This window comes from Colias philodice, chromosome 29, assembly GCF_061535455.1.
Source record: "Colias philodice isolate Cphi_HAF_F1 chromosome 29, ilColPhil1 Martin Lab GWU primary, whole genome shotgun sequence".
In the NCBI taxonomy this organism is placed as follows: Eukaryota; Metazoa; Arthropoda; class Insecta; order Lepidoptera; family Pieridae; genus Colias; species Colias philodice.
In genome coordinates this window covers 6,764,675-6,786,418 of record NC_143114.1, presented here as the reverse complement: position 1 = coordinate 6,786,418, position 21,744 = coordinate 6,764,675, and the positions used below count along the sequence as shown (strand labels likewise).

The following is a 21,744-nucleotide window of genomic DNA, read 5'->3' as shown; positions in this document are numbered from 1 at the left end:
GAAAGAAAGCTTGAAACTTATAAGCGCTTATCGGCGCTTGTCAGCGCTGGTTCGTTCTACACAAACGAAGCAGGTTGAAGCAGATCAAGCAAAATGTCGGACTCATCGGACGATGATTTGGGTTTGTTAGAAAATGGTCTATTTAAAAATGCGAAAAGAAGCATTGACCCATTGAGCCCCGAACGGCTCGATCGGTCCACGACACAATAGATTTTCTATTGTGTCTGTGATTCCGGGGCCTGAGTTATTAATAGAGAAAGGAAACATTTCGGAGAGTATCATCATTTATTTGTAAATAATTTGAAATTTGATGATGAAAGATTTTATACATATACAAGAATGACTCAAGAAACATTTGATTACATTTTGGATTTAGTGAAAAACCATTTGATGAAAAATTCACTATCCATTTTAATATTTAGGTATCAAAATAAATATGCCTATCGTAATTGCACGTGTTTTTCGAGTTCTTTATTAATTTTAAATGGCAGCGCCCAGCGCTGACCAGCGCTTGTTGAAGCTTATCGGAACTTGTCGGCCCCGATCAGCGCTTATCGGCGCCTATCAGCGCTTATCGGCGCGTGTTCATATATTTTCCTGCGCGGGTACCAGCGCTGACAAGCGCCGATAAGCGCTTATAAGTTTCAAGCTTTCTTTTTAAATACACCCTAAGATCCCACAGCAGGATTAGTGCGTTCACAGCAGGGGGTGTCAACTCTATACGTCGAAACAGCGACACACCTACAAGGGCTAATTTCTGTTTCTGTTTTTTGAAAAAGTGACTCTGTTTGACTGTTTGTGTACATATTTCGAGAAAGTGAAAGTGACTCTTAGAACGTGACCATGTCGTCGGTAATAAACGCCGAAAGTCTACGACGATGTTATAAGTGTGGACGTTCACCGGTTGAGGACTCTTGAGGAAAATTTCGGAAGGTATATAAATAATATATAGCGCAAAGCAATGTGGCAACCCCGCGCGCCTATAGGACTCGTCGACCGCCCGTTCGGTTTCTGGATACTACGTAGTTATTTAAAAAGTGAAAGTCAGTTAGCTACAAAACTCGAGACGCAATATGACTGCGTTCTTTTAATTATTGATTGTAACGTTTTCCTCTTGTTAAATGTTCTGTAATCAGTAGTAGTGTTTAATTCAAGAAAACCCCTATCTAACGAACCCAAACTATATGTGGCGTCCCAACGTTAGGCTGTGCAGTATTTAATTTTATAAGACAGTTATCAAGTGTATTATAAAATTTTTGTATATATGTAATACATATTATCGTGTGTTTTGAACGTGTGAATAGTGAACGTTTTAATTGTTAGTTTAAAGGATATTTGAAAGACTTGTGAATATTAAGTGTTAGTTAATGAATATTGTTATAGATTGGGTTTTTATATACGTTAGACTTTTTATAATTTTATACTTTACTTAGAACATTTAACTTCCCTTGTGTTGCATAACTTTTATTATTAACCATGGTGCTTACTCGGTCACGTGCGAATAGTATCGGACACAGTGAACAGCGACCTAACACACACCCTGTTGTTGCGGAGCAGTATGACGGTTCGTTACCGTCTACTTCACATGGCAGCGCCGTACCTGTCGATGTTCGTACATCGACACCGCCGCTGGTTCGACCTATGTCCGCCGGCGTCTCGGCCCCATCACCTCCGCCGCTATACGGGCGTGAGTCGCCCGGTTACTTACCGCGATCGCAGCACGGGCGTGCTCCGCCCGTCGCCTCACCACAGCCGCCGGCTTCAGCACCTGTGCTTTTGTCAGATCAGCAGTTTGTATAGTTACTACAAACATTACGGCAGCCGCCTTACCAGGCCGCGCCGCCGCCGTCATCAACTGTAAGTAATCTTTCAAATTGCTCATCAAAATTTAACGGCGAAGGAGACATAATGGCATTCATAGACGCTGTTCAAATATACAAGGACTGCTTAGGAGTCAGCAATGACATGGCGTTGAGAGGATTACCGATGCTACTGCAAGGTTTTGCTGCCACGTGGTGATTCAAAACAGAGTTCTGTTAATAGATTGATTTCAATCTACTGTTAATAGATTGAAATCAACTCTGTTTTTTGGGGTTCCATACCCAAAGGGTAAAACTGGACCCTATTATTAAGACTCTGCTGTCCGTCCGTCTGTCACCAGGCTGTATCTCATGAACCGTGATAGTAAGACAGTTTAAATTTTCACAGATGATATATTTCTGTGGTTGCTATAAAAACAAATACTAAAAAAATAAATATTTGAAGGGGCTCCCATACAACAAACGTGATTTTTTTGCTCGTTTTTGCTCGATATTTATAACGGCAACAGGTAGACGCTTGAAATATTCACAGAATATTTAGTTACATATTCACTTTAAGAATAAGTAATTAAATTAAAATAAAACAAAAATTAAGGGGGCTCCCATACAACAAACGTGTTTTTTTTTGCAGTTTTTATAATGGTGCGAATTCCTTCGTGCGCGAGTCCGACTCGCACCATGCCGGTTTTTTTTTCATTATTCGTTAAGCAAATAGTTTTTAAATACATTTTCACTTTCATTTTCAGGAGTACTGACTTCAGAAGCAGCTGTAACTGCAGGTGTTATTTCAAAAATGGACAAGCTATTTGATTCTGTCAACAGCGACTCCTCTGATTTGCGCCGCGGGAAAATACATGCGACTAATTTAAAAGAAACCACACCACATCTCCAGTAATTTAATGAAATGAAATTATTTTGTAATACTTTAAAATTGTTAGGCTGCACACGCACACCGCCTTCAAAAGAAGGATGAGTATGGACTCTGAATGCAGTCGAACTTTTATGGAATAAACTCCGTACTAAACATTCAAATGTTCAAAGTCTTGCCACCCGCAGACTACAGCAGGACCCATTAGAAAACCTGTTTGGCTGCATTCGGGCCCTCGGGGTAATTGTGGTGCTAATTACAATCCTACTGCTGGACAATTTGTTGCAGCCTTAAAAACTTCTATGCTAAGCAACCTAGCTCACCTAAGCACTGGAAACTGCGAAAGTGATTACTGCGAAAGTATAATTGATAATTATAAAGAGGTATTGACCAAATCCACAAACATATGCACAAATGATACAATTTTACAGAATTTTTCATATTCCTCAGATTTCTCTGAGGAACTTGAAAATGTATGTACTGCTGAACCATCAACTGGTGAAGCTCAGGCATGTGCATATGTTTGTGGATTTTTAGTAAAAAGACTTGTTTGTACCTACACAAACTGTCATAATATTTTAATTTCTAAGGAAAAAGGGTCAGTAGAACATTTATTTATTCAATTTAAAGAAAAGCAGAGCTTGAATTATCCCCATAAAAATATAATAAATTATGTGGAATCCTGTGCTTTGGTGGCAAACAGAATGTTTGAAGATATAGGACACGAAAAGCAAGTACTTAAAAGAGTAATAAGCATCAACAAGAGCAAGTAGCACAATGGAATGCTCTTGTTTATAATTGTAGAAGGCAGACCCAGCATTTATTGGGCAAGTTATATTTATATGTTTTCCATCCAAAGCTCCAATACAATTTTAAATGCCAATTTTAAATCCTATAGCAATGTTTTTCCATGTTTGTTCTGTTGGTTGTGGCATTACAATAGATGACATAATCTTCCAGGTGGCATCGCAAACTTCTTCAACTATTGCTTTTACTGTTGACACTCCAATACGGTAACTGAACGCCATCGAACGAAATGAATTTCCTGTAGCCAAAAATCTGTAATTAAATAAATTATATAAGTATATACCCTACATGCCAAAATTTATTGTTTCAGTTGAAACATGCAAAGAGGATTGGACTAAGTTACGTAATTCTTTCGCCAGTGCACTAAAACGTAGAAGAAATAAGAAAAGCGGTCAAGCTGCCATGCCAGTAACACCTTGGAAATATGAAGATCAAATGAATGTTTTATCACCATTTATGGAATCTAGAAACACGAAGACAAATTTAGCATCTTCACTTGAACCAATTCAATCACCATCTGAATTGACATCGGACAGGTCTACAGCTAGTGCTTACAATAGGAGCGAGTCTCAATGCTCAGTCAGGAGTTCGTCTTCTTCCCGTCAGAATTCGGTCAAGCCAGGGATGCAGGAGCTTTATGAACTTATGAAGTCATCAAACGATATCAGAATTCAAAAGCAAAATGAAAGACGAGAAAGAGATATGGATGAAAATGATCTGTTCTTTTTGAGTATGAGCAAAGCGGTGAAAAGTCTTTCAATCCTTGAACAAACTAAAATTAAACTAGATTTGCACTCTGCAGTATCCAAAGCACAAATCCGTCACTTAGAGAAACAACAGACCGATAAAGTCCTGCAAACTCCAATTAATCTACATCCTACAAAGTCATTCCGCCACAACAAACTATTTCCCCACCCCAACCGTCGTCAACTTATCAACAATACGAACAACCTCTTCAGTCATACAATCAATCTTCTACCGTTTACTATCCAATCGCATCAACATCTACAACCTTGCTATCCACATCGTCATCTCACACATCACCACAACAAATGAGTTCATTGGCTGATGAAAATCTTGCTTCCTATTATAGTTCAGTTGATTATAGTGACTGTGATTAATAAATAATTATTTATATTTTTAATTGTTAAAGTTAATCTTGTGTCTCGTAATAAAAAAAAAATTATGTCATTTTAGAGAAAAATACATACCTCAAACACACAGCAAGTCTTTCTTTTGTTCCTATAGGACAGCGAAATTGCGTATGTTGTTTCTTAATATCCCTTTCAATTAAAGAGTGTACTTGCTCGAACTGAATTTTAGTTAATCTGAAATATCGATGGAACCTTTCGTCATCAGTTTCTAAGTCCTGAACGCGAGTGTGAAATGCGCCTTTACTGCCTCTTACTTCATTTATAGGATGAACCCAATATCTCCGTTTCTTTTTCTTTTTTTTAAGAAGAGTTGCGATGATAAGAAATTGTATATCTTCGTCAAAATCACTGTCAGTATCAGATGATTCCAAGAAAAACATTTTACACGTATACACCGCACAACTCACAAATTATTAATGATGTCAAATTGTGCCATATTGCAACACACCACGACACACCAGTATGAACACTACGCGTCACGACACATAGCGCCCCAACACATCACGACACAACAATCTGAATCCAGCTTTAAGGCGGAAACATACTTACGTGTCGTGGCGCGCCAGGAGCATATCGGTTTCATACATTTAGTATGGTTAGGAACATATTTGCGTGTCGTGTCGTGAGTCGTGACGCAACGCGTTCTGTCGTGGCGCGGACTGCTCGCCACCGATTGCGCCAGAGCGGTGGTGGGGGTTAGGGTTAAATCAACATCGAGCTATGCTGCGCTGTACTGCGCTGTGCTGTGCTGTGTTTCTTAAGCTACGTTTTTTTAACAATTAAACGATGCTGCGCTGTACTGCGCTGTGCTGTGCTGTGTTTCTTAAGCTACGTTTTTTAACAATCTAGCTCAGTATAAAGTAATCAACAAGCAGCTCGTGGTTGAAGGTCTTCATCAAAATCACTATCCGAATCAGAAGAAAACATTATTTATTTTTGAACGCTTGTCGTGAAGGTTCGTCAAGTACTGTTTAGAAATAACGCCAGAGTACGCCACTACACGACATTTTAGTGTGCACACTCACCGTCACGACAGTAAGCGTCACGACACGCCACGACATGTAAGTATGTTTCCGCCTTAAAAGAAAAAATTATAGAATCAGTTGATCATGAGTTTTTAAAGGCTTGTCCAGCACATTGGGAAAAAAATCTCAATTATTTTATTCACAATGTATCATATATTTTTATAAAGAGGCACTGTACATTAAAAAATCGTCAGTTCTCAGAAGAAGCTTCGAAAGCTTCCTTAAAGAGAAAAATGGATATTTTAAAACACAAATGAAATTAAAAAATAAAGAAAATTATTATAATTCCTGAGTTTGATGATATTGATGATATTACTTCAGGTAAGTTATAAAAATAGTCTGATTGACTGCAAATTATAAGTAAACTTGTCACGTTGTATTTTTCATATTGTTAACCTAGTTAATGTTTTGGTTACAGTTGGAGACTTTGAAGATTCTGGTTCTGAATATCTCCCATCACCTACGCCTTCATCAGGCAATGACGACTCGGAAGAAGCCCAACAGCGTAGTACTAGTTCAACCATAACAAGTTTACCACAGCCCTCGCGAACCATATCTGGGTCGATACCAACAGCAGAGCTTCAATTAAGCTTGTCTGAACAAGTATCAGCTGAAACAACCAATGAAACCCCTATCCTCAAAAGCAAGAAACGTGTTAAAAAGCCTGAGACTTGGCAGCGAAATGTGCTTAAAACGAGCAAAAGGTGAAGAATACGAAAATCACAAAAAGAACGTTATTCCTGCGAAGACACCCAAAATAGGGGAATGTCTATGTCCAAAAAAATGTCATCTAAAGATAAATGAAGAACGCCAGCTGCAAATATTCCAAACCTTTTATGCATTAGCTAATTTCGATATACAAAATACATTACTGTTCTCGTTAGTTAGAGTGACAAATAAATGCAGAAGCTACACAGGAAGAGAGGAGTCAAGAAGACAGAAAACATATATCTATCATTTACTGAATAAAGATGGTGTTGAAGTTCTGGTGTGTGCGTAGTGTGCTTAATGGTGGCAACCATTAAGTGTTAATGTGTCTGCCTTAAAGCTTGCCGACGTGAATAAATTGTTATGCAAACACTTCGGTGATAATTGGAAAACATTGTTTGGACGAAACCACTCCTGGTGAAGGCGAAAATGAAGAACCCTGTGAATATTTAGAAGAAGTTGGAATTACTGTTTAATTTTTATTAGCTTTTAAATGACATTTTTGTTAATTAAATGACATTGTGTTCATCAGTTTTCAATAAAGAACACATTTCAATCTATTATCTGGTTGTCTGTTTTGTTCCTGTTGTTGAAGGACCATTATTAGGAATACACATATTATATTAAATAAATAATACCTACCTTTACTCATACTGATAATGCTGACAGTTTTGCATAAAACCGTCCACAAGGCCAGGTTGCATGAAACCAAAACCGCCTCTATCTTTAGTAATACAATGCAAAACCTACTCTATCCAGATTTCAAAATATAAAAAAAAAGTTTGTTATGCTTTTAGATAATGTGTATTTATTTAAACATTAGGCTATTTATGATCAAATGAAATCTAGTTGTTAGATATAACGTTACCCTAGTAGTTGCAACAGGTATTATGCGTATTATGAAAAAAATAAAAAACTGGACAGAGGCGCTTTTGATTCTAGACCCCTCAATTGTGGTTTCACAAATTGGTCGCTTTAAGGGACAACGGTGGTTTAATTTATGTATCAGAAGCTGTTTATTTAATATGTGGTATAGCCGAAAATTATTATTTTGCGGATGCACATGGCGGAGACAAATAACATAAATAAAACATCAGAGACAAAACTTGCTTTGAAAATTATGGAAAAAATTGTCCGCCTAAAGCAAAGGGGGCGCAAAGTAAGGACTTAGAAAATTTTTGATCCAAAGTGAAAATTGTATAGGAATCATAAAATACTTGGAAAATTTTATTCAAAACGCTATTTTAGCATGTTTTATAGAAAAAACTTTTTATCTAAAATCAAAAACGGTTGAGCTAATTGACTTCAAAGTTGGCAAATTTCTAGCACTTTAGCGTAGTTTCTTTGTCGGGGTTTTAGGTTTGTTTTGGTTGACGTTTGTAATTATTAATTTTATGGGGTTTAATATTTTGTAATATTGGTCTTTGTTCGTTGTTGGTTTTGGGTTCTATTTGGTGTTTTAAATTGTTTTTAGTAGTTTCTTTGTCGGGATTTTTGTCAATTTTGTTGACATTTGATTGACTTTTTTGTGAGTCATCATGGACCCTCTAAAGTTGATTCTGGCGCGGAATTTCTCATTATGGAATTTCGCGTCAGCAATCAACATTGAGGAGGCACCAATTACGCAGCCAAAAAATGGCTGCTAATACCCGAAGACGTCCCAAAATGTCTTGAATGCGCCAGTCGGATGTACGCCGAAAATAAACCCACCTATAAACTGGGTTTTCGTTGGCGCTGCTCGAAACGAGGCTGCAGGATAATTTTGTCGCCCATAAAAAAACTTTTTTCGAGCGTAGCCAGGTGTCAATCCTGGCTACGTTACGATTAACACTGCATTTTTTGAGGGGCGACAAAGTGACACAGTCGGCCATCGACGTTGGTGTGAGTGTTGCGACAGCGATACAGGTCTTCCACTTTTTACGCGAAGTGACAGACAAAAAATAGGCGGCGCCGATGACGTGGTGGAGGTGGACGAAAGCCACCTCTATACCAGGAAATACCAGACGTGGGCTTTCGGCTGCATAAGCCGCCTAACTAAACAAGTCCACGTCCAGTTAATTCCGAATAAAACGCGACAGACGCTGGACCCGATCATCGGATCGGCAGTCGCAGAGGACTCCTACATAATGTCAAATGTACTCCGCCCATTGGCTGGAAGCTGCCAGGTTTCGTCGACTTATCCGGGATATACACAGAGGATTAGGTAAAAAAGCTACTAAGCTTATTGATTGCCGTTGTCGCAAATGCCAACAAAATTTATACCTAACCTAACCTAACCTAGTGACTTTCCCTATCTCCTCATGTCTTTTTTATATTATGTCAGACACTGCCTTAGCTCCGGCGCTACGGGAAGTGCAGCCCTTCTTTTTCTGTCCCAGCTCCCTTGAAAACCATCAATCTTTGAGGGCGAATATCTCGGCCATTTTTGATTTTAAAGAAAAGTTGTTCCTATAATACATGCTTATATTAGCGTAATCTTTACGATAAAACAATAATAAATAGGTGTTATAATGACACCAACTCCATCAAAAAGTCCTGCGCCCCCTTTGCTTTAGTCCAACCTATGTCAAAGCGTATTATTGAAAAATTTTGAAATTGCGCATACTTATTTCTTTTTAATGTAATAAAAACAGCATTATCAAGGAACAGTTATTCAGGAAACAGGTTTCTAAAGATTATAAAAATAAAACTTATCGCCGCGAGGGGCAACGAGTCCTTTTGGAAATTTACAAGGAATTCGAGCCAAACGCTACATTAAAAACTCTTAATAAAAAAATTCAAAATCTACGGACAAACTACTTCAAAGAATTTAAGAATGTATGTATTTAAATTAAACCATTTACTTGTTTTTTCTTCTTTAAAGCTGCATTAGTCTTGCATTAAGTTCAAATCTAACATTAAAAACGATTACAAGTATCTTGAATCGAGTCACACATTTTTGCCCAACGATACCTATTTTTCTATAGATGCACAGTTCAAATATCATGATAGAATTTACACAGCTGATGAATATGTCGAAGTTATAAAAAAAAGTAAAAAGAAAAATCTTCAAGTACAGGGAATGCAAAACTTTTTAGTACAATAAAAATGGAAAAGAACATAGTTAATCGGAAAGTCTTCTTGAATAAGACCAAGACTAGGCCTAGGCTACAAAAGAAATTGTATTGAAAAAAGAAGAAAACTTTATTGTATTTATGAAAACAAAACTTACGAAACCATTTAAAATCTGGCAACGAGGAAAACAGCATTGCACGAAAAACTGTACTAACTAAAGATCAAGAAAAAGTATCACAGTAAACTGCAATTGTCTTTGCCCTCCTCCTGTCTCTGTGGTTTGTGGTGTAATGTCGTGTGCGCACAATGTAGTTTGTAATCTTAATCTTAATACTATTATAAAGGCGAAAGTTTGTAAGGATTTATGGATGTATGGATGTATGGATGTTTGTTACTCTTTCACGTAAAAACTACTGAACCGATTACAATGAAATTTAGCACACATATAGAGGGTAACTTGGATTAACGCATAGGATAGGTTTTATCCCGGAAATCCCACGGGAACGGGAACTATGCGGGTTTTCCTTTGAAAACGCGGGCGAAGCCGCGGGCGGAAATCTAGTAAAGTATTATAAAAATAAAGATAATTTATCAGCATCCACGAGTTGTGTTTCAATATACAATTATTTCAACAAAGAGAAACCCTATTTCTATTCGCAAAGCACAGTTCATGAACCCTGCAAGTGCTCAGAAATTGAACAAGCACATTGTGCAACAGCATTTTCAAGCAGTAAAAAAACTGTATGACGAGTTAGACATTCCCCAACATCCGGAAAGATTATACAATGCTTTGTCACGATTTTCACGAATTCGTCTCCGGATGAAGATGTCGTTCTACATTCTCAATCTACCGTTCCGGAATTTCCATCTCCTCATCAACTAGAATCGCAATCTACCATTGATCAAGCAGAGCTACCCACAACCCCAGCACCAACACCTTCATCGTCGCGACCAACTCCCAAGAGGAGCCACCCCAATGAAGATAGATTGGAGGAAGCTTTTGAAGTTCTGCATGCTGCTAAAAACAGAATGATGTCCCGAGATGAATTCGATGTTTATGGACAGTACACAGGAACTGAGTTACGTGCATTAAATGACGAACACAGTGTAATTATGGCTAAATATTATATTAATAATATTTTATTAGATGCACGCTTAGGAAAATACCGTACAGGTTATAATAATCAAAGCCATCCAGTTGTTCAACAGGGCTATAGCACTGCATCCAGTGATATTAGCCCCGAGCCTTCTGAAGAGCATATTATACAAAATATACTTGCAACTATGGATCCTCGAGCACTAATATCATTGGTGGCACTAATACTAATTAATTTACGTTGATCGCTGTATACATCTTGAACTCTTTAAAATTTATTTTACTGAAGATTAAAAAACAATTATAAATAATATTGTTTGCGTTTTCTTTAACTTACTTATAAAGGGTGATTTTTTTGCTGGTTTCTTTTTGGCAATACTGTTTTTGATAGATCACGCGTGAATCGTGTCTTGTGTCTTTATCAAACTTGTTCAGTTTGGTCTATAATTTAAGCATGAATCGACTTACGAACGAACAACGCTTGCAAATTATTGAATTTTACTATCAAAATGCATGCTCGGTTAAGAGAGTGTGAAGTCGGTTAAGAAGTGCGCGATGCACTTCTTCGATTGGCGATTTTTTTTTTTGCCCAAAATGGAATAATTGGACATGCCTCACATGTGGTTTCAAAAAGACGGTGCCACATGACACACGGCACGCGAAACAATAGCCCAATTGAGAGCCGTCTTCGGCGAACAGTTTATCTCACGTTTTGGGCCCGTCGATTGGCCGCCTAGATCGTGTGATCTAACGCCTTTGGACTATTTCTTATGCCTACAGGGATAAACTAGCAACGATTGACGCACTGGGAGCCAATATTGAAGCATTTATTCGTGATATACCGGCCGATATGTTGTAGAGAGTGTGCCGAAATTGGGCCTTGCGAATGGGCCATCTAAACCGGAGCCACGGTCAGCATTTGCATGAAATCATCTTCAAACATTAAATTATATTGATCGTTCTATCGATTCCATTATAGATTACAACAAATTTTTCAAATTTTTTGTGTTTTTTTTGAAAATCAAATCCTAACCTCTTAAAAAATCACCCGTTACAAATATCTTCAATTTTTTCATCAGTTCTTTACAAACTTCTGGTACTATTTTACCTATTAGTTGTTTTGATACTCGAAAAGTGTACGACAAAGAAGCATAAGAATCTCCAGTCGACAAGTACCTCAATGTAATGGCTAGTCTGATATGAGGACTAATAGCGTTTCGTAATATTGAATCCTGTTTGGCTATGGAAGGTGCGATCATTTGCAATAAAGTTTGAAAATCAGATGATGACATGCGAGTAAAATTCACAAAGGATCCGTCAGACGAGCTTTAGAAAAAGCTGGAGCTCAATTTGAAAATTCACTGCTTCCACTGGACTCAATCGACTTTGGAGAAAAGTTCAATGATTTACATGCAAAAAGACTGTTTCTGCCGACAAGGCCCAAGTAACGATGTGCTGCTTTTCTTGTACGCTTAGTAAGAGAATTAGTTTACAGGTTACCACTTAATATGTCGGTGATGGAAAAAATTTAAGTTTTGGCACCAAGCAGCGTATCCAATGGCGCTTATTAAGCACTACGCGAATTGAGGAGATAATCGGAACAACTGCTTCTCCTAATGACATTGTTAATTTTTGGATACAAGTGCTTAAAATATGTACTAATGTACATAATTTTATCAACAAAAATGGCTTGTAACTCTAAAATCTAAAAATAAGTATATGTAGTTTTACTAACATTAGAATAAGTACTACTAACAATATATGGGCAATGATGCCTGACACAAATATAAACATAAAAAAATAAAATGAAGAATGCTGGTGGAAGCGCGATGTTTCGAGAATTAAAACCTCTGCAATCAATCGTGAGCAGTCAACTTTAGTTATACCCTATTTCACTGACAAACCTAATATTTGTCCTGCAAAATGTTTAGAAGATTACTTAGAAATTACCAAAAATATTAGAAATGACTCTTCAAACTTATTTCTAACTTAAACGTCCCCATAAGCCGGTGACGTCACAAACCATCAGTCGATGGATTAAAATTATGTTAGCAGAGAGTGGCATTGACGTGACGAAATTTAGCGCTAATAGCACGCGTCACGCCTCAACAACGGCCGCCCGCGCCGCAGGCGTATCGGCATACTCAATACGGAAAACAGCGGCTTCGTCACAGACGTTTGCTAAATTTTACAATCGCCCTATTATCTCACAGGAGCTAGCAAGGTTTGTAAACAAACGATTAGGTTTGATTGATTATTACATATTAACAATTTATATGAAAATTGTATAAAATTATTAGATAAAGATTGTTATTTTGATTGTTATATTGATTTAAAAGTTATTGAAATAAAAATCATTTTAGTTTCAATAAGCTGTTTTTTATTTTATTTTATACGATTCCTACCAAAACTTTTAGAATAATATTCATCTCTGAACATCTACATCTATATCTGAAGAATGGAGCTATGAAAATATAATAATGATCGAACTTCCTTCTAGAAGTTCGTTTGATCATATACATATTATGTAATATTTAAGTCTTGGCATCTTTTGAATATTAATTCCAATCACTTTACTTTTATTAAACGAGCAAATCAAAAAAATGTGCTAGAATATCATTACCATTATCCATCAATGACTTCTTCGCAATTATTAGATTGCGAATAGCATCTTTTTGGTCACGTATACGCTCCTCTAATAACAAAATCATAAATACGCTCTCCGAGTACTTGAACAGTCCCATTTTTAGGTATTGGTTGTGTGTTCATTTAGGTAGGAACCGTAAATAGTCCAATTGTTTTTTATACTTATTGAAAAATAAGTTAAAGTTAAATGTTGTTAAGTTAAATGTCGCAAATATATGGGCATTTCTCTGTAAACTCGTATTTGGCTGTCCCGACCGACTCTTTCAATAAGTACTTTAATTATTTACTAATAAATCATTCCTAAAGAAACTCTAATCCCGAAACTTTAAGGGCTGATTGTTTTAAGCACCATAACTATTTTAATTTTTTTTCTACACATGTTAGAAGCTCTAAAAACACAGTCCCCTGGCTGTCCCCACCATTGATTTGTTGACTAGATATGGGATTTACGAGAAAGGTATTATAGCTACATACATTTGTCAGTAATTATCATAAAGCAAACATATTAAAATATATTATTTTCATAAAACTAGATCTCATTACGCATTTTATTATTTAGTAAACACCTGCAAACTTTGTCCCCAAAATTTTTATACAGTCCCCTGCCAAAGATTTAAATCCATAGAAAAAAAAAACTGTAAGATTAAAAAACATTGTTCTAAGTGAAACGAAACGCAATTGATGTGAAGTTAGCTACGATGCCGAAAGCGGTGACGAGACGCCATCTTGTTTAGTTTCAGAGTGACATTTGTGTGGTGAACACGTGTTTGTTCCGGTACCCCGCACAGTCCTCCGGTAAGTGATAATATCATGTTAATTACTTTAATTATTTAAATCATATAGTTTATTTTTTTATATTTATGTCTAAATTGATCGGTAGGTTCTTAAACAAACTAATCTGCATCAGTTTTTAAGATATTGTGATATTTATTCGAAATACACAGTCCCCTGGCAACAGTCCTCTGTCAGAAAATGTGGCAGGGGACTGTTTTGTATAACAGGGGACTGTGTTTTTGACGTATTGGTATTGTGTTTATGTATTGTTTGTGTAAATTTATACGATAATCTGGTTTATCAATAGGTATCATCAATGTATCATTATATTTCTTTATAAAGTTGTATTATTTTACACAGGCCGAGCGAAAACACAATAATATGGCTCCGAGAAAGAAAAAGTTATCCCGAGAGGAATTACTACAGAAGAAGAGAGAAGCAGAACGACTACGTTATGAAAAAAGAAAAAATGACCCACAAAAGAGAGAAGAAATGAGAGAAAAGGAAAAATTAAAGTACCAAAAGAAGAAAGAAAAAGGTTCACGAAAGTTGGTAAAGGATATGACACCTCGTGAGCACAGAGCTGCCCTAAAGAAGTGGAAAGAACATTGTACCGTGTACCGAACCAAAAGATTAAGACTGAAAAGTGTCACTAATACTTTTATACGAGACAATACGCCAATATCAGATCTAGAAGCATCTCCTCCGCCTACAAGACCCACCACTCCAATTCCAGAGCAGTTTTCTTCAGCTCCAAGCCCAGCAGCTTCCAGTGCTAGTCAACAACAAAGAAAGAAAGAAGCCACGACTCGACGAAAGAAGTTTAACAGGAAAAGAAATGAAAAAATTGCACGTTTAGAGAAAAGGCTTGAGAAGTACAAGAAAAGGTTAGCTAGATTTAAAAGTAAAATGCAGAAGAACGTTGAAGATACACCTAAAACAAAGATATTAAAAATGTTAGAAGAGCCTGATCAAAGAAAAGAAGTAGTAAAGAAAGCGTTGTTTGGCGACGTCATTAGTAATCAGTTGAAAGAAAATTATTCTACATTGAAACATACGAAGGAGAGACAAATTTTCAAAAAAGTTGTTACTGGTAGTCTTGTTCGAAAGTATAGGCAATGGATACCTAAAGAAATTAAATCGTTGTCTAGACCCGGAAAAAAATCCAACCTCAATGGCTTAGATGTACCTGTATTGAAACGATGTAAAATACCTGAAAGTTATAAAAGAGCTGTTCACAATTTCTTTGAAGATGATAGTAATAGCCGTATGGGAGCCGGTAAAAAAGAATTTATTACTAGGAAGACTGTAAAGAAACAGAAGAGGTATCTTCTTGACACAGTTATGAATCTTTACAAAAAGTTTATTACAGGCAACTTTAAAATTAGTTACCAAACTTTTTGTCGACTCCGTCCATTTTGGGTTGTTAAACCAAATGCTCAAAACCGCGATACATGTCTTTGCATAGTTCACAGCAACATAGACATGAAGCTCAGCACACTTCATACTGCAAATATATTGGGTTACAACAACCACCAGAAGTTACTGGAAGAGCTATGTTGCGACCGGTATAATGTGAATTGTTTGGCGAGATCCTGTCATACTTGCCTTAATAAGAACCCGAAATATAAAGAATTTGATAACAGAAATGTCATAAAATATAAAATGTGGATTTCGGAAAGGCAACAAATACAAGATTTTAAGACTAAAAAGCCCCGACTCGTGACTAAATGTTTGAAAAAAACATTTGAAGTACATCCAAGACAGCTCATAACGCAATTACAGAAAGATTTAGACAAGTTTTTTGAACACCAGCGAAATATTGTTCACCAATATAAAGCCATAAAGGATTTGAAATCAAACCTACACTGCGACGAAGTCCTGATACACGTCGATTTCAGTGAAAATTATTGCACTAAGTACTCTGAAGAAATTCAGGCCTTTCATTTCGGTGGATCTCGTGCACAGCTGAGCCTGCATACCGTTGTAGTTTATCTACAAAATTCAATCCTTTCTTTTTGCACAGTCTCCGAGAACATAACCCATTCACCTGCTGCCATTTGGACACATCTACGACCAGTTTTCAGGGCTCTTCCATGTAACATTAAACGAGTGCACTTTTTGAGCGATGGCCCTGTAACGCAGTATCGCAATAAAACTATGTTTTTTATAATGGCAACTAAACTCTCTGAAGAAATTCCTGATATTGAAAACTTTACATGGAACTACACTGAAAGTGGCCATGGAAAAGGTGCACCGGATGGAATCGGAGCAACATGTAAAAGGACAGCAGATTTTGTAGTTAGTTCTGGAGGTGACATCAACAATATTGATCAGTTTGTTACAGTTATCCAGGAGCGATGTCTTGGCATCACATGTATCGCGATTGACGGTAAAGACATTCAGGCAATGGTCGATACAGTTGAAGAGGAAGCAGCCGATCAGAAAGGGTTTAAAGGTACTCTAAATGTACATCAGGTCGCAGGTGTTTATTCCAGCTCCATCCCTGGCCTTCCCACTAAATGTAAAACACTTACAATGAAAACTCTCAGCTGCTTTTGCAACCGCGGATCTTGTGAACATTATAAGATAGGCAGTATCAACTTTGCTTTAAAGCCTAAATTGACAGTAGAAGAAGTATTTACAGAGTCCGAAGCCGAAGATCTTGAGCCTGCTAAGTCTGAATTGACACCTACACAAACGAAATCCCTTCAAAGATTGGATGATGCTATACCAGGAACGAGTGGCATTCAGAATTCATTTTACAATACAGGAGATTATGTTCTTGTGAAATATACAGCTAAAAATGTGGAATATCGTTATGCTGCTGTAATTAATGGGATTGACGATGAAGAAAATGACTTACGTGTTACTTTCCTCAAGATTTGTGACCAAAAAGCGCAGCTCTTTAGAATAGATGATAATGACATTTCAGACGTGTCATTTGAACAAGTTGTCCTAAAGTTGGATAATCCTGACTTGATTTTAAAAGGAAAAAGAATATTTTATAAATTTCCTACTGAAGTAAAAGTTTTTGAGCGCTAACTTTTTAACGTGTTAAATTAACTGTGATTTATTTGTGCCTTATTTGAATTAATATTTTTAAGGTTTTTGGAGATTTCAGTTTAATTTAATTTGAGAGAAAAGACTTTCTTTATAACCTATGTTAATGATGTAAAGATAGTAGGTGTTTCAATTTAACTGCATAAATTTAATTAATGACTGATATTATAATACTAACTTACTGTTGATCTCAAAAAGTTCAAAATATTTCTAGCACATAAGTTTAATTTTTGATACGAATACTTACATTTTTATATTACAAATTAATATAATAAGTATTTAAATGCATAGCATTGAGCAATCCATATTATAATAAATAATATTATATTGATCTCTTAGCAAGTACAAAATGTTTCTAGCACTTAAGGTTGATTTGTGATATGAATGTTTAAAAAACGTTATGTTTTCTGTTATTTTTCATAAAGAAACTTAGTTGATTATCGTTGCGAAAACATGTCATTTAAATAATAAATGATTGATTAATGTAAAATGACTTTTCTTTCAAACACATCAGTCCCCTGTCTCACTTAACAGTACCCTGTTACGTTCAAAACAGTCCCCTGACGCCCGAAACAGTCCCCTGTCATGGTTTTTTAGAAAATCGCTAATAACTCGAAAAATACGTATATAAGTTCAGTGGGCCACCTTATTTTATTAAAACAACAGTTAAGTTTCTTCGAAATAGGAGACTTTTTATTGGCAAATATTTAAAAAAATCGCCAGGACAACATTTATATGGAGCCTGTACGAGCTTACAGAGAAATGCCCATATGCCAAATTGTAAATGTATGTGTAATTATATTATGTATGGATATTGATGTCTGAAATAAAGACTTATTATTATTACCATTCCTTTCATTACCATAATTTACCATCACCTATTTAGAAAGTGGTAATGATCAAAAAATAATGAACTTGCCAGAGCCGATTCTCACTAATAGTACAGTGACTCTACTCTACTATGCACATGTCAGATGAAATTTTAGCATTAAATAGTACAGGAACTTTATAAAGGGATTAAGAACCCTGGCTCAAGAACCAAAACCATTAAGTAGCGTAGAACCAAATATTCATCTATCGTCAAGTATTAATCCAGACAAAACTATTACAGTCCTTTCAGACATAAAATTACATTGGTCCAAGATGGCTTTTTCAACTGACGAAAAATCCAAAAAAAGACATTGAGATAATATTAATAGGAGACGACACCGCCTACATCACTTATGTTCCACTCAACATACGTCATGTGACGTATGTTGAGCGGTATTTTTTAATGGTTTTAAAGTGAAACGCATCAAACATGCCTTCGTGTGTGTTACGATATTGCACAAATAATACGGAAAAGTGCAAAGGAATAACTTTCATCGTTAAGTACCTAACTAAATAATAATTTTTAAAACTTAGTTAGAGCAAAAAAATGGCGCACAGATTTTGTTCGTGGTGTCTCCTCCATACGTAGTAATATTATCTCAATGAAAAAAGACCAATAAATAGTGTTAAGTAACTTTTTTGAAGAGGATTCAGGAAAAGAGTTATTTAGCATTAAAGAGCCGAAGAAGCATTCCAATTACTATTTTGGTGAAGCATCTACTGTAATTCGAAAGATAAAAGAGGAAAATTCAAAACTACATACGCAAACATTTGTGAGATACTTTTTCGATGAATCTTCAGATGAAGAACAGTGCTGAAAGATAGTGTCTATGAAATAAAACGCATATCATAATAACAATCATAATCATCAGGCAATAACTGAATATATGCCAAAACGTCGCAGCAACATAGAAAAAAAAATATTGATAAAAAAAATTATGCAGCTTTTCACCTTAGACTTTCAACCATTTCGTATAGTAGAAGACAGAGGTTTTCGTGAACTTGTACATTTAGCATTCCCCAATTATATAATACCTTCTAGAAGTAGTAGTCTTTGTATGAAAAAAAGAAAAATGAGCTGAAACTCTCACTACAAAAAAATGTCCAGTCTGTTTGCATAACTGTTGACATTTGGTCGACAATAGCCAATGACTCGATGATGGCCATTACAGGCCATTATATTGAAGAAGATGCATCAGAGTTACGCTACTGTTTATTAGACTGTGTTCCTTTGGAAGAGTCCCACACGGGTAAAAACATAGCCAAAATTATAAGATATATGTGATGAGTGGCATTTGTCAGATAAAATTATCCTAGGGGTTTCAGACAACGGCAGTCATGTCAAGAATGCCATAGAAAAGGAGCTTGGATGGAAACATTTCCCTTGATACACACACACACACACATTAAAATTTAATAGTGAATGATGCTTTAAAAACAGATGACATAAATTACACAATAAACAAAGTACCAAACAAAGACTGAAAAAATACCAAGAGCAGGCTGGAACTACACCAAAAAGATTAATCCAGGAGGCCACTCGCTGGAATTCCAAATTTTATATGCTCCAACGCTGTGTAGAGCTAAGGGAGCCTCTTAATAGCGCCATGGTAAACACGAAAACGTCGAGGTAGCCACCCTTTCGGCGGAATTAGCGAAAATCAACGTGCGTCTTCCAAACATCGAGCGCTCGCGATCACGAGCGATACATCAGCGACCCAGAACACCGTCACGTAATTTTCGAGAGTCTTCAAGGTCATCTTCGAAGCGAAGTCGTCCCGGCGCACCCGGCTGATACAGCTACCACTTCAGGTACCGCCAGCTCGCTCACAAGTGCATTCCGCCGTGCGCGTGGAAGAGGAGCCCCAGCCCCAGCGCAGCAGCCGCCCAGCCGGAAAACTAGCTAGGCAGGTGCAACTACGGCGGAGGTCTGTACCATCACGCCGTGCAGCCGTCGCATGGTAACAGATTTAAATACTAACTTAAAATTTTTAGTTTTGCTCTTTGATATTGTTGGTATTGAGGAATACCGAGACTCCGAAAAACTGTACTCAATAGTGAAACGCGGGAGTTTGTTGTGCGTTTGCGAGATTATTTTGCTCGCGAACAACGAAATGGCGGACCTTTCTTGCCACTTGACAACGTACGCGACCGTGTTGCTGATGCTCTAGGGATTGGCAAGGCTACCGTTTCCCGAATTACAAGGGAAAAGTTCAGCGAATCAATGATGGAGGATAACAAAGTCTTATCTCAAAAAAATAAAAAACATACTAGAGCACATCCCGTCAACAGCCCTGATGACTTCGACATGGCTGCGATACGTAACCATATTTACGGTTACTACTTCCGTGGTGAACTTCCAACTTGTTGGAGGGTGGTTTAACAATAATTCTTATCGGTAGTTATCATTGATTGAATAAACCAGTCAGACTCCACACCCGGTGTTTTATTGACGTTACATTGGCGACGAGTAAGAACTACGCGTTACGTGAAGTACTGAAGAGAAATATTAAAGTGTTGTAATCATGCCTATCGGGAAATTAGAACCTTTTGATATAAATTCCAAACAATGGCCGGCATATATTCGCCGCGTGAAACAATTCATATTATTAAACGAAATTAAGCAGGAATTGCAAGTGTCATTATTAATTACCATAGTTGGAGATACAACATATTCACTAATGTGCGATTTGTGTTCGCCGGAGTATCCAGAATCGAAATGATTCGAAGAGCTCGTTCACCTTGTAACACATCATCTTGAACCACAGCGTTATAAAAAGTTATTGACGTCGCTGAGATCAACGGAAATATTTAATGGCGGTATGACTTCCCTTAGAGTAGTAAAAAAAATGCGGATTTCGGTATGGGAAGTGACAAAAGGAAAGTATTAATGGAGCGTAAGGATATATCGTTGATGAGGTGTGATTTTCTACGGAAAATAAAGGAAATTGAGAACTGGGACAATGTGGTCTACCTGGACGAAACGTGGCTTAACGCTAATCACACAGTTTCCAAAACATGGACAGACAATACAGAAATCCTGTACCAAAGCCAAGGGACAGCGTTTGATTATCTGCCACGCTGGTACAGCCAAAGGTTTTGTGCTATTATTTTCAAGTATTATTTTCTGTTCAAAATTATTCTGTTCAAGTATAAGAATATACAGCAACTGCGCAATTATAAAATGGAATTAGGCGAAAAAATTATTGGCAGAATACAGAAGAAGACAGCACTGATTCAATCAACGAAGAGGAAGACCTTCTACTGAAGTTCCATCGAAGAAACGCCGTCAGAAAAGCTCAAAACATATGCCTCTACATGAAACAAAACAATCACGATGCCGTCATTGCCACTATAACAAATCTAGGACCAAATGCATGCATGCATGCAAACAAACAAAGAAATTGCTACAACGAATTTCATGAGTAGATTTTTTTCCTTGATACTAGTCATGGTACTAAGAGGATTTTAAGTTCCTACAATCTGATTGTGAAAGGCACTTTATTTGATAGAGTTGTAAAGATAAAAGTATATGTATAATTAATGATAAGATTAAGATTGTTCCTAGCGTTTGAAAAACGTACAACTGTTCCTACTATTTCAAGTTTTTTAAAATAAGTATTCGACTGATTATGACGATTATAAGAGACTGATTATGTTATTGTGTTTTGATTTTATATTTTTGTTTGCTATTAATAAGATTATAAATAATAAAAGAAGAATAAACCACTTTTTCATTTACTTTGTGATGTTTGTATTAATACCCACTGTTCTTGAATGATGACATAAAATCAAGGTTATTTACAACTAACGCCCAATGTACTCATTTGAGAACAAAAAAAAACGCAATTTTGCACAT

The 21,744-nt window shown here is 36.6% G+C and overlaps 2 protein-coding genes across 2 annotated transcripts in view; both read left to right on the top strand.

Moving 5' to 3' along the window:
* The window catches only part of LOC149476063 (uncharacterized), a 133,438-nt gene that overhangs the window by 74,736 nt on the left and 36,958 nt on the right, over positions 1-21,744 (top strand). The gene's annotated exons all lie outside the window — the stretch shown is intronic.
* On the top strand, positions 13,396-17,242 carry LOC149476065 (uncharacterized). The gene is made up of 2 exons (XM_089712632.1): positions 13,396-13,973; positions 14,313-17,242. The coding sequence occupies exon 2, from the start codon at positions 14,334-14,336 to the stop codon at positions 16,995-16,997; it is 2,664 nt and encodes an 887-aa protein (XP_089568758.1). The 5' UTR covers positions 13,396-13,973; positions 14,313-14,333; the 3' UTR covers positions 16,998-17,242.